Raw genomic sequence first — 18,341 nt, 5'->3', positions numbered from 1 at the left:
GTGAAAGGATGAACAGTATCCTCCACAGTACCCTCTGGTGGTAGAACTTAGGTATTACAAGGACTGTTATAGGAACCGTTTGCATTTTGGGTGAGCAAAACTGGTTGAAAAGATATCAGAGAAAATAATTGTCAGTTAACCATTGCAGGGACAGTAAGATATTGCGGACTGGTTCCATGAACCCTTAGGCTGAGAAACACTGTTAGGGTATTACGGAGCGGTATAACCCACCCCGAGAAACACTGTTAGGGTATTACGGAGCGGTATAACCTACCCCTAGAAACACTGTTAGGGTATTACGGAGCGGTATAACAGACCTTGAGAAACACTGTTAGGGTATTACAGAGCGGTATAACAGACCTTGAGGAACACTGTTAGGGTATTACAGAGCGGTATAACAGACCTTGAGAAACACTGTTAGGGTATTACAGAGCGGTATAACAGACCTTGAGAAACACTGTTAGGGTATTACGGAGCGGTATAACAGACCCTGAGAAACACTTAGGGTATTACAGAGCGGTATAACAGACCTTGAGAAACACTGTTAGGGTATTACGGAGCGGTATAACAGACCTTGAGAAACACTGTTAGGGTATTACAGAGCGGTATAACAGACCTTGAGAAACACTGTTAGGGTATTACGGAGCGGTATAACAGACCCTGAGAAACACTTAGGGTATTACAGAGCGGTATAACAGACCCTGAGAAACACTGTTAGGGTATTACGGAGCGGTATAACAGACCCTGAGAAACACTGTTAGGGTATTATGGAGCGGTATAACAGACCCTGAGAAACACTGTTAGGGTATTACGGAGCGGTATAACAGACCCTGGGAAACACTGTTAGGGTATTACGGAGCGGTATAACAGACCCTGAGAAACACTGTTAGGGTATTACGGAGCGGTAAACCTACTCAGAGATGATAACAACAACAAAGTAGATCTGTAGGGTTGGTAGCCAATGAGGATAACATGGAGTGGGCCAGCCACTCCCGTCAGGGGAACCCCACAGAGAATACAGGGTAGATTAACCAGGCCACCGCAGGAGGATGGACAGCCTACTGTTCTGCTCTGTACTGTAGCCTTCTTTACAGTAATGTACTCTGCTATACCGTACTGTAAAATACAATACTGTAGTATACCTTTACTGCACTGTTCTGTACTGTAGGAGGGCAAAGGGATCAGCTCACCAAGGTGCTGCCAAGCAGACCTGTGTTTGGATAGCTGTGTATAGGAAATGGGTAGAGGTCAGAGTGACAATGTAGGGGTAGTGGTCACCATAGAGGGAAAGGTCTGAGCCACTGTGGACACTTGAATACAGTGGAGGTTGGTGGAAGGAAGAGCTCATTGGGCTGGAATGGGATAAATGGGCAGGTATCACACGGCAAACCTATAGAAACCACATGTTCCGTTCCATTTATTCCATTCCAGCCATTAAAACGAGCTACTCCTCCTATAGCTCCTTCCACCAGCCTCCACTGGTTGAATGGTTGCAATGCTGACACCACAGCATCAATATAGATCAGCAGATTAGTGTACTTGATGTAGGGCAGCACTTAGGCAGCCAAAGCAGAGCATTGATTTTGATATTTGGTGATGTAAGCTAACAATCTGAATTGACCTCTCCTCTCTATGAGGTCTGATTGCCTGATATGGGATCTAATATGTTACATTTTGGTTGTTATATCACCATTGAAAGACTTCAATTGAACATGCAACAACTCCAAAAGTCATACTGATATTTGTCTGGATAAAAGCTTTTGATAAGACTGCCTGACAATATTGTAATGCTAATAAATAATTTTTTACTAAAATCAATCACATAATCCATCATACTGACTTATTCTGGTCTGTTTTACAGAGCAAGAGTTTGCCAAGAACATCATAAAGGCAGCAGAAACGGCTAAGTCCTGTGTGGCTCAGCAGGTATGGATGCTTTTGTTGTCTCTCGTGTGTATGGGACTGTATAGGTTGTACATGTGATGATTTGTACAATATTGCATAGAAATGTATTAAATCCCTATCAGATTACTCTTCAGGTTTTTTATTAGCTACCTTAGTGGAATACACTGAAAGTCGCTGTGCATAAAAGCATCTGCTAAATTACCAATTTAAAATGTTTTGCAGTGCCTTGACTTTTTGCACATTTTGTTGTGTTACAGCATGAATTTAAAATGGATTAAATGTCTCTGGCCTACACACAATATCCCATAATGTCAAAGTGGAATTATGTTTTTGGAAATAATTCATTTAAAATTAAAAGATGAAATATTTGAGTCAAGCCTAAAAATGTTCAGGAGTAAAAATGTGCTTAACAAGTCGCATAATAAGTTGCATGGATTCACTCTGTGTGCAATAGTAGTGTCTAACATGATTTTTGAATGACTACCTCATCTCTGTACCCCACACAATTATCTGTAAGGTCCCTCATTTGAGCAGTGAATTTCAACCAAAATTCAACCAGAAAGACCAGGGAGGTTTTCCAATGCCTCGCAAAGAAAGGCATCTATTGGTAGATGGATAAAAAAACAGACATTGAATATCCCTTTGAGCACGGTGAATTACACTTTGGATGGTGTAGCAATACACCCAGTCACTACAAAGATACAGTTGCCGGAGAGGAAGGAAACCAGTCAGGGATTTCACCACTAAAACAGTTAAAGAGTGTAATGGCTGTTATAGGACAAAACTGAGGATGGATCAACAACATTGTAGTTACTCAACAATTCTAACCTAATTGACAGAGTGAAAAAAAGGAAGCTTGTACAGAATACAAATATTACAAGACATGCATCCTGTATGCAACTAGGCACTAAAGTAATACTGCAAAAAATGCGGCAAAGCTATTTACTTTATGTACTGAATACAAAGTGTTATGTTTGGGGCAAATCCAATACAACACATTACTGAGTACCACTCTCCATATTTTCGAGCAAAATGGAAGCTGCAATCATATTATGGGTATGTTTATAATCGTTAAGGACTGGGGAGTTATTCAGGATAAAAAAGAAACAGAATGGAGCTAAGCACAGGCAAAATCCTAGAGGAAAACCTGGTTCAGTCTGCTTTCCACCAGACACTGGAAGATGAATTTACCTTTCAGCAGGACAATGACCTAAAACACAAGGCCAAATCTACACTGGAGTTGCTTTCCAAGAAGACAGTAAATGTTCCTGATATCTAATATCTCTAATATATCTGAAATAAATAACGTATTGAAATTATATCTATGACCTGGTTCTTACTGTGCTGTTGTTACAGGACATGATGCCTCTGCAGTACATCTACACCATGGCCCTGGAGCACGATGTGAAGACCAGCCAATCTACTAAACAGACATCAGAACTGCTGCAGCAACGCTGCTACCAGGTAGGCAGGCAGGCAGGCAGGCAGGTACGGCAGGCACTCTGACAGACAGGCAGGCAGGTACTCTGATAGACACAGACAGGCAGGCAGGTACTCTGATAGACGCAGACAGGCACTCTGACAGACACAGACAGGCAGACAGGCACTCTGACAGACACAGACAGGCAGGCAGGCACTCTGACAGACTGGCAGGCAGGCACTCTGACAGACTGGCAGGCAGGCACTCTGACAGACTGGCAGGCAGGCACTCTGACAGACTGGCAGGCAGGCACTCTGACAGACTGGCAGGCAGGCACTCTGACAGACTGGCAGGCAGGCACTCTGACAGACTGGCAGGCAGGCACTCTGACAGACAGGCAGGCAGGCAGGGACTCTGACAGACAGACAGGCAGGCAGGCAGGGACTCTGACAGACAGACAGACAGACAGACAGACAGACAGACAGACAGACAGACAGACAGACAGACAGACAGACAGACAGACAGACAGACAGACAGACAGACAGACAGACAGACAGGCAAGCAGGCAGGCACTCTGACAGACAGGCAGGCACTCTGACAGACAGACAGGCAGGCACTCTGACAGACAGACAGGCAGGCAGGCAGACAGGCAGGTAGGCAGGCACTCTGACAGACACAGACAGGCAGGCAGGCACTTTGGCCTTCAGACAGGCAGGCACTCTGACAGACAGACAGGCAGGCAGGCAGGCACTCTGACAGACAGGCAGGCACTCTGACAGACAGGCAGGGACTCTGACAGACAGGCAGGCAGGCATGCACTCTGACAGACAGACAGACAGACAGACAGACAGACAGACAGACAGACAGACAGACAGACAGACAGACAGACAGACAGACAGACAGACAGACAGACAGACAGACAGACAGACAGACAGACAGACAGACAGACAGGCAGGCAGGCACAATTAGCAAGCCTATTCAATGTGTCAAACATTCCTGTATGCAAGAAAATGTGGAATAATATGTTAAGTGATTTAGTATGATGTGGTTAATCCTACATCTTAATTCGGAAGGCCCTGGCATCCAAGAAGAATGAGATTGATAAGTGGCGCAGGGAGTTCAAGGAGCAGTGGTCCAGAGAACAGAGGAGGATGGTAAGTGCTGTTTTTTTAGATACTACTGTGTATGTGCACTCACGTGCCTGTGTGTTTTAACAGCTTATCCCATTGATCAGAACATTGCGTTAACTAACAACTTCTCTCATCGGTCAGAATGAGGCGGTGGCGGCTCTGAAAAAGGCTCGTCAGCAGTACCTGCAGCGCAGTGAGGACCTGGAGAAGACCAAGGCTGTGACGGCCAAGGCCGGGGACGAGCTCACAGCGGGACACAAGACCCTGGAGAAGAGGAGGAAGTCACGTGACGACGCACAGTCAAAGGTGTGGTACAGCGGGTCCAACCGCCACATGGGGTTTACGGAAACATATCTCACTTTTTAGGTTTATTTTTTTTTAATGGGAAAATTATAATTGTTCTTTTTTTGTTATCATGTGACTCACTGTGCCTATCTCCCTCTTTCTCTCTCTCCCGCTCTCATTCATCCCATACAACCAGGTGATGGAGGCAGATATGCAGTACAGACAGTGTGTGTGTGAGGCCCAGGACCACCAGGACAAGCTGGAGAGCTTGAAGGAGAAAATCATCGTTCACACCCGCAAACTGATCTGCCAGGGGGACACTGTGCTCAAGGAGGTGGGTGTCCAGGCCTATTGGAGATAGACGTTCCCTGTGCTGGATGCAACAAGTGGAGTGCATAATAGGGATAGTGATAGCATAAGAGTGGGCATAAGAGTAAATAGACTCAAGGCAAGCAGCCAGTAGCCATTTCAATTAGTCTTTTAAGACTGTCAATCGCCTATACATCAACAACAAAAATGTATTAAAATATGGCCCAGGTCTCCTTTTCTAAATAATATATTAATATATCAGACCATTTTATCCAAAGCAACTTAGTCATGCGTGCATACATTTTACATACAGGTGGTAATTGGGATTTAACTGAATATGCTGCCGTTGCCATGCTCTACCAACTGAGGTACAGAGGTATCTTGAGCTCAATGGGATGAATCATTTTCAAATAATCCTGCTTATCATGTACCTCTACCACCCCTAGGCCACAGTGAACATGTTCTACTTCCAGCGTCAGCAGACGGAGCCGGTTCCCCTGGGCTACCACAACCTGGAGTTGACCTGCAGGCCGTGTGAACCCGGGGAGCCCTACCTGCTCTACATCTTTAGGAAGAGAAGCCAAGAACAGCCCCTACAAACCTTCACCTTCCAGGAGTTTGTTCCTCAGAACAAGAGGTACGGACGGATGGATGATTTGTCCTGTTCTTTATAGGCTACGGCTCTAATGGATGATACTGTTTGTCCCATTAGTGCCTATTATCTTATATTTAGAGTTGCTGTCAAGATTTTATTTGTAAATGTTAATTGTGTGTGTGTGTGTGTGTGTGTGTGTGTGTGTGTGTGTGTGTGTGTGTGTGTGTGTGTGTGTGTGTGTGTGTGTGTGTGTGTGTGTGTGTGTGTGTGTGTGTGTGTGTGTGTGTGTGTGTGTGTGTGTGTGTGTTTGTGCTTGCCTGCATGTGTTTGTGCTTGCCTGCATGTGTTTGTGCTTGCCTGCGTGTGTGTGTGCGTGCATGTGTGTGTGTCCGAATCTGTGTGTTGCACCTCCAAGTGGCCGTCGTAAGACCAGCAACCCTAGTTCTCTACAGGACTCCTCCCTGCCTGAAGAAAGTCTGGTTAAACGTAAGGGCTACAGTGACAGTGAGAGCATCGGAGGCAGTCTGGAGTCTCTGTCCAGCCCAGGTAAGCATGTGTGCTTCATTTGGCAGATTTAATTTAATCATGCTCAGAAGATTGACCAATCATCAAACATCGATGTCATATTTGGTAGTGGAGAGAAATAATGTATTCGCTACGAAGCTTACGGGAAACTCACTTTGTCCTGTTTGACTGGTCTCTCCTCCTTCTCTGTGTGTCTTACCCACATTGAACCCTGTAGCCCATGGCAACAGGAGGCTTCCTAAAGCCCCCTCCACAGGGACAATGTCATCAGACGACCTGGATGAGAGGGACATAGGCACCGTCCTGGAAGGAGGTGAATGTCAGAGTCATCACCTAACTCCCACAACAGACACCAACTAATGGCTCTATATAAGTAAATTCTCCTGCTGAATTCTGAATCTACTCCTAACCCAGTGTTTCCCAAACTCGGTCCTCGGCACCCCCAAGGGTGCATATTTTGTTTTTTTGCCCTAGAACTACACAGCTAATTCAGATAACCAACCAACTCATCATCAAGCTTTGATTATTTTAATCAGCTGTGTAGTGCTAGGACATCAAAAGAACGTGCACACCTTGGGGTCCCCAGGACCGAGTTTGGGAAAAACTGCCCTAACGCCTACACCCTAGCCACTCCTGTAGATCTGAGAGGATTAGATAATCATTGTGGCAATTGCTTCTTGTCTACTGATTGGCTAGGTGGAAATGTTTCCATATTCTTCCACTTGTCCAATCCTCTCAGGTCTACAGGAGTTGCTAGGGAGTAGGGTTTGTTTGGAACTAGGGGTAAATTTGGTGGGTAGTTTTTCCCACCATGACTGAGTCCTGTCCTGTGGCTCCTCGTAGATTGTGTGGACTCCACTCCAGAAGGGAACGGTATGGCGGGGAAGGTACGGACTACGTCCCGAGCCGCACTGACACACCGACTCCGGAAGATGAAGAGCAAGATGGTGAAGTGCAAACAGTGTGACAATTACATCGTGGTCAACGGCATCGAGTGTGAGGAGGTGAGAAAGAGGAGGACTAGAAGGACAGAGGAACAACTGACAGACATTTAAGTGGCAGCCTCTTTAATGACAAATGTATAACATTATTGCCTGATTCACAGTCACACCATAGAGCCTGACCGATGCCAAGCTGAACTGAGCTGTACGCTATCCTCCATAGTGGCGCCAGCACAGTATGGTTCAGGTTGAACCAGGTATACAGTGGGGCAAAAACGTATTTAGTCAGCCACCAATTGTGCAAGTTCTCCCACTTAAAAAGATGTGTGAGGCCTGTAATTTTCATCATAGGTACACTCCACGCAAGATCTCACCCCGTGGGGTCAAAATTATCACAAGAACAGTGAGCAAAAATCCCAGAACCACACGGGGGTACCTAGTGAATGACCTGCAGAGAGCTGGGACCAAAGTAACAAAGCCTACCATCAGTAACACACTACGCCGCCAGGGACTCAAATCCTGCAGTGCCAGACGTGTCCCCCTGCTTAAGCCAGTACATGTCCAGGCCCGTCTGAAGTTTGCTAGAGAGCATTTGGATGATCCAGAAGAAGATTGGGAGAATGTCCTCTGGTCAGATGAAACCAAAATAGAACTTTTTGGTAAAAACTCAATTTGTCATGTTTGGAGGACAAAGAATGCTGAGTTGCATCCAAAGAACACCATATCTACTGTGAAGCATGGGGGTGGAATCATCATGCTTTGGGGCTGTTTTTCTGCAAAGGGACCAGGACGACAGATCTGGGGACAGGAAAGAATGAATGGGGCCATGTATCGTGAGATTTTGAGTGAAAACCTTCCATCAGCAAGGGCATTAAAGATGAAACGTGGCTGGGTCTTTCAGCATGACAATGATCCCAAACACACTGCCCGGGCAACGAAGGAATGGCTTCGTAAGAAGCATTTCAAGGTCCTGGAGTAGCCTAGCCAGTCTCCAGATCTCAACCCCATAGAAAATCTTTGGAGGGAGTTAAAAGTCCGTGTTGCCCAGCAACAGCCCCAAAACATCACTGCTCTAGAGAAGATCTGCATGGAGGAAGGGGCCAAAATACCAGCAACAGTGTGTGAAAACCTTGTGAAGACTTACAGAAAACGTTTGACCTCTGTCATTGCCAACAAAGGGTATATAACAAAGTATTGAGATAAACTTTTGTTATTGACCAAATACTTATTTTCCACCATAATTTGCAAATAAATTCATTAAAAATCCTACAATGTGATTTTCTGGATTTTTTTCCTTCTCGTTTTGTCTGTCATGGTTGAATTGAACCTATGTTGAAAATTACAGGCCTCTCTCATCTTTTTAAGTGGGTAGAACTTGCACAATTGGTGGCTGACTAAATACTTTTTTGCCCCACTGTATAGGGTGTGATTTGAGCTCCACCCTGTGGTTTGCTAATCCATGTCCTCTGTCCTGCCTGCCGTCTCTGTAGTGTGGCATGGCGGTTCACAGGAAGTGTCTAGAGGTGTTACAGCATGAGTGTGAGAACAGGAAGGGTGTTCTGTTTGGGGTGGGTTTCTCCCTGTTGCCCCGGGACCGGCCTGACGAGGTGCCCTTCGTGGTCCAGCGCTGCACGGCCGAGATAGAGAGCAGGGCCCTCACTCTACAGGTACTGTATTAACCTGGATGTAATATGGCTTAGAATAAGTACTGAATAAGAATAAGTAAACAGTAAAACTGTTTTGCAGAAGCAACAGTACAGTGCCCTTAACTCAATCCTTCTTATTTTCTCTGTCCCTCCCTCTCCCCATCCATCCATCCCTCCCACCCAGGGGGTGTATCGTATCAGTGGGTCGAAGCCTCGCATCCAGAAGCTGTGTCAGGTCTTCGAGACCCAGAAGGACCAGGTCGACCTCTCTGACCTTTCACCTCATGACGTCACCTCAGTCCTCAAACACTTCTTCAAGGAGGTACTTCACTGTTTCCCAGACAACAAAGAACACTGATATTACAGACAATATACTGTAGAGCCAACGATACAGTTAATACAGACAATATACTGTAGAGTTGTACTTCCGGCGCCGACACAGATGGCCGCCTCGCTTCGCGTTCCTAGGAAACTATGCAGTTTTCTGTTTTTTTACGTGTTATTAGTACCCCAGGTCATCTTAGGTTTCATTACATACAGTCGAGAAGAACTACTGAATATAAGATCAGCGTCAACTCACCATCAGTACGACCAAGAATATGTTTTCCGCGACGCGGATCCTGTGTTCTGCCTTACAAACAGGACAACGGAATGGATCGCATACAGCGACCCGAGAAAACGACTCCGAAAAAGAGGGAAACGGGGCGGTCTTCTGGTCAGACTCCGAAAAAGGGCACATCGCGCACCACTACCTAGCATTCTTCTTGCCAATGTCCAGTCTCTTGACAACAAGGTTGACGAAATCCGAGCAAGAGTGGCATTCCAGAGGGACATCAGAGACTGCAACGTCCTATGCTTCACCGAAACACGGCTCACTGGGAAGACGCTATCCGATGCGGTGCAGCCAACGGGTTTCTCCACGCATCGCGCCGACAGAAACAAACATCTTTCTGGTAAGAAGAGTGGCGGGGGCATATGCCTCATGACTAACGAGACATGGTGTGATGAAGGAAACATACAGGAACTCAAATCCTTCTGTTCACCTGATTTAGAATTCCTCACAATCAAATGTAGACCGCATTATCTTCCAAGAGAATTCTCTTCGATTATAATCACAGCCGTATATATCCCCCCCCAAGCAGACACATCGATGGCTCTGAACGAACTTTATTTAACTCTTTGCAAACTGGAAACCATTTATCCGGAGGCTGCATTCATTGTAGCTGGGGATTTTAACAAAGCTAATCTGAAAACAAGACTCCCTAAATTTTATCAGCATATCGATTGCGCAACCAGGGTTGGTAAAACCTTGGATCATTGTTACTCTAACTTCCACGACGCATATAAGGCCCTGCCCCGCCTCCCTTTCGGAAAAGCTGACCACGACTCCATTTTGCTGATCCCTGCCTACAGGCAGAAACTAAAACAAGAGGCTCCCGCGCTGAGGTCTGTCCAACACTGGTCAGACCAAGCTGACTCCACACTCCAAGACTGCTTCCATCACGTGGACTGGGACATGTTTCGTATTGCGTCAGATAAAAATATTGACGAATACGCTGATTCGGTGTGAGAGTTCATTAGAACGTGCGTCGAAGATGTCGTTCCCATAGCAACGATAAAAACATTCCCTAACCAGAAACCGTGGATTGATGGCAGCATTCGCGTGAAACTGAAAGCGCGAACTACTGCTTTTAATCAGGGCAAGGTGTCTGGTAACATGTCCGATTATAAACAATGCAGCTATTCCCTCCGCAAGGCTATTAAACAAGCTAAGCGTCAGTACAGAGACAAAGTGGAATCTCAATTCAATGGCTCAGACACAAGAGGCATGTGGCAGGGTCTACAGTCAATCACGGACTACAAGAAGAAACCCAGCCCAGTCACGGACCAGGATGTCTTGCTCCCAGGCAGACTAAATAACTTTTTTGCCCGCTTTGAGGACAATACAACTGACACGGCCTGCAACGAAAACATGCGGTCTCTCCTTCACTGCAGACGAGGTGAGTAAGACATTTAAACGTGTTAACCCTCGCAAGGCTGCAGGCCCAGACGGCATCCCCAGCCGCGCCCTCAGAGCATGCGCAGACCAGCTGGTCGGTGTGTTTACGGACATATTCAATCAATCCCTATACCAGTCTGCTGTTCCCACATGCTTCAAGAGGGCCACCATTGTTCCTGTTCCCAAGAAAGCTAAGGTAACTGAGCTAAACGACTACCGCCCCGTAGCACTCACTTCCGTCATCATGAAGTGCTTTGAGAGACTAGTCAAGGATCATATCACCTCCACCCTACCTGACACCCTAGACCCACTCCAATTTGCTTACCGCCCAAATAGGTCCACAGACGATGCAATCTCAACCACACTGCACACTGCCCTAACCCACCTGGACAAGAGGAATACCTATGTGAGAATGCTGTTCATCGACTACAGCTCGGCATTCAACACCATAGTACCCTCCAAGCTCGTCATCAAGCTCGAGACCCTGGGTCTCGACCCCGCCCTGTGCAACTGGGTACTGGACTTCCTGACGGGCCGCCCCCAGGTGGTGAGGGTAGGCAACAACATCTCCTCCCCGCTGATCCTCAACACGGGGCCCCACAAGGGTGCGTTCTGAGCCCTCTCCTGTACTCCCTGTTCACCCACGACTGCGTGGCCACGCACGCCTCCAACTCAATCATCAAGTTTGCGGACGACACAACAGTGGTAGGCTTGATTACCAACAACGACGAGACGGCCTACAGGGAGGAGGTGAGGGCCCTCGGAGTGTGGTGTCAGGAAAATAACCTCACACTCAACGTCAACAAAACTAAGGAGATGATTGTGGACTTCAGGAAACAGCAGAGGGAACACCCCCCTATCCACATCGATGGAACAGTAGTGGAGAGGGTAGCAAGTTTTAAGTTCCTCGGCATGCACATCACAGACAAACTGAATTGGTCCACTCACACTGACAGCGTCGTGAAGAAGGCGCAGCAGCGCCTCTTCAACCTCAGGAGGCTGTAGAAATTCGGCTTGTCACCAAAAGCACTCACAAATTTCTACAGATGCACAATCGAGAGCATCCTGGCGGGCTGTATCACCGCCTGGTACGGCAACTGCTCCGCCCTCAACCGTAAGGCTCTCCAGAGGGTAGTGAGGTCTGCACAACGCATCACCGGGGGCAAACTACCTGCCCTCCAGGACACCTACACCACCCGATGTTACAGGAAGGCCATAAAGATCATCAAGGACATCAACCACCCGAACCACTGCCTGTTCACCCCGCTATCATCCAGAAGGCGAGGTCAGTACAGGTGCATCAAAGCTGGGACCGAGAGACTGAAAAACAGCTTCTATCTCAAGGCCATCAGACTGTTAAACAGCCACCACTAACATTGAGTGGCTGCTGCCAACACACTGTCATTGACACTGACCCAACTCCAGCCACTTTAATAATGGGAATTGATGGGAAATTATGTAAATATATCACTAGCCACTTTAAACAATGCTACCTTATATAATGTTACTTACCCTACATTATTCATCTCATACGTAGAATGTATGCACACATGACTGTAAGTCGCTTTGGATAAAAGCGTCTGCTAAATGGCATATATTTATTTATTTATTTATATGCATACGTATATACTGTACTCTACATCACCGACTGCATCCTTATGTAATACATGTATCACTAACCACTTTAACTATGCCACCTTGTTTACTTTGTCTACATACTCATCTCATATGTATATACTGTACTCGATACCATCTACTGTATGCTGCTCTGTACCATCACTCATTCATATATCCTTATGTACATATTCTTTATCCCCTTACACTGTGTATAAGACAGTAGTTTTGGAATTGTTAGTTAGATTACTTGTTGGTTATCACTGCATTGTCGGAACTAGAAGCACAAGCATTTCCCTACACTCGCATTAACATCTGCTAACCATGTGTATGTGACAAATAAAATTGGATTTTATTTGATTTTGAGCCAACAATATAGTTAATAAAGACAATATACTGTAGAGGCAAAGATGTAGTTAATACAGACAGTATACTGTAGAGCCAACAATACAGTTAATACAGACAATATACTGTAGAGCCAACAATATAGTTAATACAGACAATATACTGTAGAGCCAATGATATAGTTAATACAGACAGTATACTGTAGAGCCAATGATACAGTTAATACAGACAATATACTGTAGAGCCAACGACACAGGTAATAAAGACAATTAAGTGTCGAATGGACATACACTGTTATTTAAACTCTCACACAAAGCTCCCCTTCATGATTATGCCAGCCTATAAGTAATATGGACATATCGTATCTCAGGATTTCCCTTTTAGTGAACATCATGTGGTACAATTGTCAGTCGATGCATCGATGCATTTATTATTATTATGTGTGGATAACAATCTATTGACATTATTTATTAGAAATAAAACCATCTTCATCCTCAGCTTCCAGAGCCGCTGTTGACCTTTGACCTGTACAATGACTTCATCTGGGTGGGCAAGGAGATCCAGCGTCTCAGTGAGAGGGAGGCGACAGCAGAGACTCCTGGGATAGTGGAGGACCTCACATATAGCCTGAGAGACCTGCTGGGGAGACTGCCCCCATACCGCTACTACACACTGCAGCATATGATGCGTCACCTCCACAGGTACTACGCTACTACACACTTCAGCATATGATGCGTCACCTTCACAGGTACTACGCTACTACACCGTGCAGCATATGATGCGTCACCTCCACAGGTACTACGCTACTACACAGTGCAGCATATGATGCGTCACCTCCACAGGTACTACGCTACTACACAGTGCAGCATATGATGCGTCACCTACACAGATACTACTACACAGTGCAGCACATGTGTCACCTACACAGATACTACAGCACATGATGCGTCACCTACACAGATACTACTGCACACTGCAGCACATGATGTGTCACCTACACAGATACTACTGCACACTGCAGCACTTGATGTGTCACCTACACAGATACTACTGCACACTGCAGCACATGATGCGTCACCTACACAGATACTACTACGCACTGCAGCACATGATGCGTCACCTACACACTGCAGCAAATGTCACCTACAGAGATACTACTACACACTGCAGCACATGTGTCACCTACACAGATACCACTACGTACTGCAGCACATGATGCGTCACCTACACAGATACCACTGCACACTGCAGCACATGATGCATCACCTACACAGATACTACTGCACACTGCAGCACATGATGCATTACCTACACAGATACTACTGCACACTGCAGAACATGATGCGTCACCTACACAAATACTACTGCACACTGCAGCACATGATGCGTCACCTACACAGATACTACTGCACACTGCAGCACATGATGCGTCACCTCACAATTAGCAAACCTGGTTGTTGTGGAGATGGCTCAGTGAACCATGCTCATAGACTTGTGTTAGCTCCCCAAAGTTATTCCTCTGCTTCAGCTCACTGGGAAAACAGATTATTGTTGCATGCAGCAGAACGGTCGGTCACATGGTCATAAGAGGGGTGCCGAGCCCTCCTCCAGATGGTATTTTTTGGACCATACTCTATCCTCTCTTTACTTCACTCATTTCACATTCCCTCTCTCTCTCCCCAGAGTATCAGAGAACTACGAGGAGAACAAGATGTCTCCCAGTAACCTGGGCATCGTGTTTGGTCCGACCTTGCTGCGCCCGCTGGTGTCTGTAGACGTGTCCATGGTGGCCCTACTGGAGACCACCTACCAGTCCCTACTGGTGGAGTTCCTCATCACACACCACCAACACATCTTCGACACTCCACCTCCCGCCCCCACCACCCCCATCCCTGACACCCCTCCCCGGGCGACGTGTTCAGGCGGGGCCCAGAAGACTGTTGCAGGGGCTGACCCTGGCTCTCAGGACCCCCCCGCAGGAGGAGCCTTCTCCAGAGAATGCCCCCGCTCTCTAGAGGTAAGGGACACACTGAGGGTGGATACCATTGTGTCAGACAAGCTCAATCAGGTGCAGCTTAAGTATTTTTAATTCAAACATAACATTTGAACCCAGGTCTGGTTAACAGATGGGTTAACCCTGGGCTGATAGACAAATATATACTTTAAAAATATTTTCATAGACCCCCTATTCTGAAGTTCATTTAAATACAGATTTTCTCCAATGTTTTTCAAGGTTTTGAATAAGAGGGCAATGTTAACCTCAATCAAACACTTAATTTTGAATCTGAGGCCTCTTGATCACACGTCTGGCAGCTGTAGGTTTGTCAGCCAGTGATTGGTCCTCTAAGTCTAAGTAACATTGGGACTGCCCCTGATGCCCTACAGTCAGACCTGGGTTCAGATACTATTCGAAATTATTTAAAATACTTTCGCCAGGCTTCATTGAGCTTGCCTGCCGCAATAGTACCAATATAATAGTCACAGCCCATCTGCCCACCCAGCCCATCTGACACTCCAGGAAGGAGTGCTCAAAGTATTTGACATATTTCAAATAGTATTTGAACCCAAGTCTGCCTCACAGCCAGGGTTCATGGAGTTCAGCCTCAGCCTGCTGCCTTGAGCTGCTTTCCTTCCTTTTGCTTCTGTTACCTGTCGTTGTCTCAAAGAGGTAATCTGGGATTCAAACAACAAGAAAGCGGTCACTCCAGTCACTTTTTTTGGTAAACAGCTGAGGGATGGGGCTGAAGAAATGTAACTAATAAGGCATTTATAAGGAATATTCTTCAAGAGTCAATGGCTATATAATGTATTCAAAGTCCCAAAACAGATGTACAAAACCCAGATTGCCCCTTTAATGCTCCTGGCTCGCCATGCTGTGACGCTGCTGTTGCCAATCCGGAAGGGATTACATCCTTTTTTTGTGAAGCTTAACACAGTGCAACATTGGTGTGTGTGCGTGTGCGTGCGTGCGTGCGTGCGTGTGTGTGTGTTTACCTCTAACTGGACTTTGATCTGACCCTTCCTTTCCTGACCAGATCTACCCTGGCTGGATTTCAATACTGGTCAATGGCTTTCTCTGTGAAATATAGTCAAATGATTGTCAAATTCTTCCTGTTCTTCCTCCTCTAGTGTACAATTACTTTGTTTCCTTTCTCCTCTCATTCATTGCCACTGATAGGCCAAAGCACTGGATACTGTGGAAACTGTAGGTTTCATGGGTAGGAAAGGACATGAGAAGAGGAAGCAAGTTAAAGCTATTGAGACACAGCCCTAGCATTGGTGTTCTTGGCCACTAAATACACAACACTGACCACTGGTAAATACTGGGAGGTGTGGGGGTGGAAGAGAAGGTTAGTGCCCTGCCCTCTACATGTTAATTTGGAGTTGTTTAGGGACACAGGAATTTATAAAATGTTTTGCCTGAAAAATAGAACTAAGGAGAACCAGTGACCACAACTTGATTTTATTCAATAAGAATAAAAATCCCTGTTTACTGAATAGGCTACTCAACATCCACAATTTACCTGCCAATATCTCTTTAATCCATTGGGGTTCACTTTCTATACCTAGAGCTATAGTATGTATCTCGCTACAGCATTCCATTCCCAACACTTCCTACCCAAATATCTGGTATCTATTCCTCAAAACTTAGAGTTTGTGTCATTTCAACAGACTCGCACAATCAAGAGAGACTTGAGTGAGGGTTATATATCTGACAAGTCGTCATCCAATGAGGCAGTGGACCAGCTCAGCCCTGAAGCCAATGAGAGAGCCGGTAGGTAGGATATACTTTAGTATCAGAGGAATGATTGGATTAATGGGTATTGTTGGTAAACAAGTGGGCTAGAGGACTTTGCTGTTCTTATCTGATCTGTCATTTCTTTACAAAACCTTTCTCTGCTACCATCAGATATTTTGTCTGCTTGCTGCTCACTGTTTTTGTCATGTTATAGCGCCCTCTGCTGACTTGACTGTATGCATTTTCTGCTTTCTTTTGCCAAAATTCAACACTCTCAAAAGCAAGGCTATACTCACACATGTTATGATAGAAAGAGACAGAGTATTTACTTTGCCAAGCTAAAAGTGAAATACAGTGATTAATCTGTGTTTCTCTGGTTTGCCTTAATGTCGCCTCTCCTCCCCTCTCTCCTCCCCTTTGTTTCCCCAGTCGTGGCTGTGAGGGGGGCATCAGCAGAGGCTGCTGCTCTGGGTGATCTGGTGTGGGGTCTAGAACCAGGGGACTCTCCCTCTGTGGGGACCCAGCCACAGAGCCACTTCAGTAGGCAGCCTGTCAAATACCGGCGCCAGCCCACCCTGGGTCTCCGCCGCTCTGCGGGCACTACCAGGGCAGGGCTGCTCGGGGAAGAGGAGGATGAAGAGGAAGAGAGGAGGAGAAACCAGTCGAGGAGCGAAGACAGCAGTCGTTGCCCCTCCCCTGACCCTGGTAGCCCGAGAAGGAGAAGCCTTCGATTGGAGCTCCACCCCGAGACCACCGCCTACCACCTGCTCAGCCAGGCTGGAGGCCACGCACCAGAGAACCAGACAGAAAGAGAGAAGACACGCCCATATGAGGTTCCACAGGGCAGACTGCGGGCAGGGACAGTGGTAGTAGAACCCTCAATAGCTGCAACAGCAGTAGCGACACCGAGCACCGGTGCTCAGGAGGTGTGCCTTAGGAGTCGGTTAGCCACATTGTCTCAGCTGAACGTGAACCAGTCCAATAACTGTCAGGGGTGGTTGAGTGAGAGGCGGAGACAGGTCGGAGAGGAGGGTCTGAGTGGCCCGGGCCAGAGGATCCTGTCAGGACTGAAGCTCAGACGCAGCCCCTCAGGACTGCAGCAACACTTTGTCTGAGGAAGGATGAAACTTTAAACCATAGAATTAGAACCACATTCAAGAATGGACATTCCTCTTTCAAATCGTTTCGTGACTGGCAGGATTCTATTTCTATGGTTAAACCCCTAGAAGGGATGAATTGTACTGTGTAACTTCAAATGTTTTTTTACAAATACAGTGAAAATGTATATCCGCTCATGATTACTCCAGAATACTCATAAATACAGAACATACATGATTACTCCAGAATACTCATAAATACAGAACAGTACCAGTCAAAAGTTTGGACACACCTACTCATTCAAGGGTTTTTCTTTATTTTTGACTATTTTCTACATTGTAGAATAATAGTGAAGACATCAAAACTATGAAATAACACATATGGAATCATGTAGTAACCAAAAAAAGTGTTGAACAAAATATATTTTATATTTTTCAAAGTAGCCACCCTTTGCCTTGATGACAGCTTTGCACACGCTTGGCATTCTCTCAACCAGCTTCATGAGGTAGTGACCTGGAATGCATTTCAATTAACAGATGTGCCTTGTTCAAAGTTAATTTGTGGAATTTCTTTCCTTCTTATTGCGTTTGAGCCAATCGTGTTGTGACAAGGTAGTGGTGGTATACAGAAGATAGGCCTATTTGGTAAAAGATGAAGTCCATATTCTGGCAAAAACACCTCAAATAAGCAAAAATAATTACTTTAAGACAGGAAGGTCAGTCAACCCGGAAAATGTCAAGAATTTTTTAATGTTCCTTCAAGTGCAGTCACATAAACCATGTGGACCGAC

The 18,341-nt window shown here is 46.0% G+C and overlaps 1 protein-coding gene across 3 annotated transcripts in view; it reads left to right on the top strand.

Moving 5' to 3' along the window:
* Positions 1-17,916, top strand: part of LOC124015216 (GEM-interacting protein-like) — a 46,312-nt gene extending 28,396 nt beyond the window's left edge. For 2 of the 3 annotated variants that reach the window (XM_046330260.1, XM_046330261.1), the window contains 15 exons: positions 1,862-1,926; positions 3,262-3,369; positions 4,399-4,479; positions 4,597-4,761; positions 4,937-5,074; positions 5,496-5,686; positions 6,060-6,190; positions 6,387-6,482; positions 7,013-7,173; positions 8,601-8,777; positions 8,941-9,078; positions 13,213-13,415; positions 14,398-14,731; positions 16,387-16,489; positions 16,883-17,916. In XM_046330260.1, coding sequence (XP_046186216.1) covers positions 1,862-1,926; positions 3,262-3,369; positions 4,399-4,479; positions 4,597-4,761; positions 4,937-5,074; positions 5,496-5,686; positions 6,060-6,190; positions 6,387-6,482; positions 7,013-7,173; positions 8,601-8,777; positions 8,941-9,078; positions 13,213-13,415; positions 14,398-14,731; positions 16,387-16,489; positions 16,883-17,568 — 2,777 coding nt within the window. In that variant the 3' untranslated portion in view covers positions 17,569-17,916. The remainder of the gene's footprint in view (positions 1-1,861; positions 1,927-3,261; positions 3,370-4,398; positions 4,480-4,596; positions 4,762-4,936; positions 5,075-5,495; positions 5,687-6,059; positions 6,191-6,386; positions 6,483-7,012; positions 7,174-8,600; positions 8,778-8,940; positions 9,079-13,212; positions 13,416-14,397; positions 14,732-16,386; positions 16,490-16,882) is intronic. The other variant, XM_046330262.1, reaches the window with a different exon arrangement.
* The last annotated feature ends 425 nt before the right edge of the window (positions 17,917-18,341 follow it).

This window comes from Oncorhynchus gorbuscha, linkage group LG26 (genome assembly GCF_021184085.1).
Source record: "Oncorhynchus gorbuscha isolate QuinsamMale2020 ecotype Even-year linkage group LG26, OgorEven_v1.0, whole genome shotgun sequence".
Taxonomy (NCBI): domain Eukaryota; kingdom Metazoa; phylum Chordata; class Actinopteri; order Salmoniformes; family Salmonidae; genus Oncorhynchus; species Oncorhynchus gorbuscha.
This window is presented reverse-complemented; position numbering and strand designations above follow the sequence as displayed.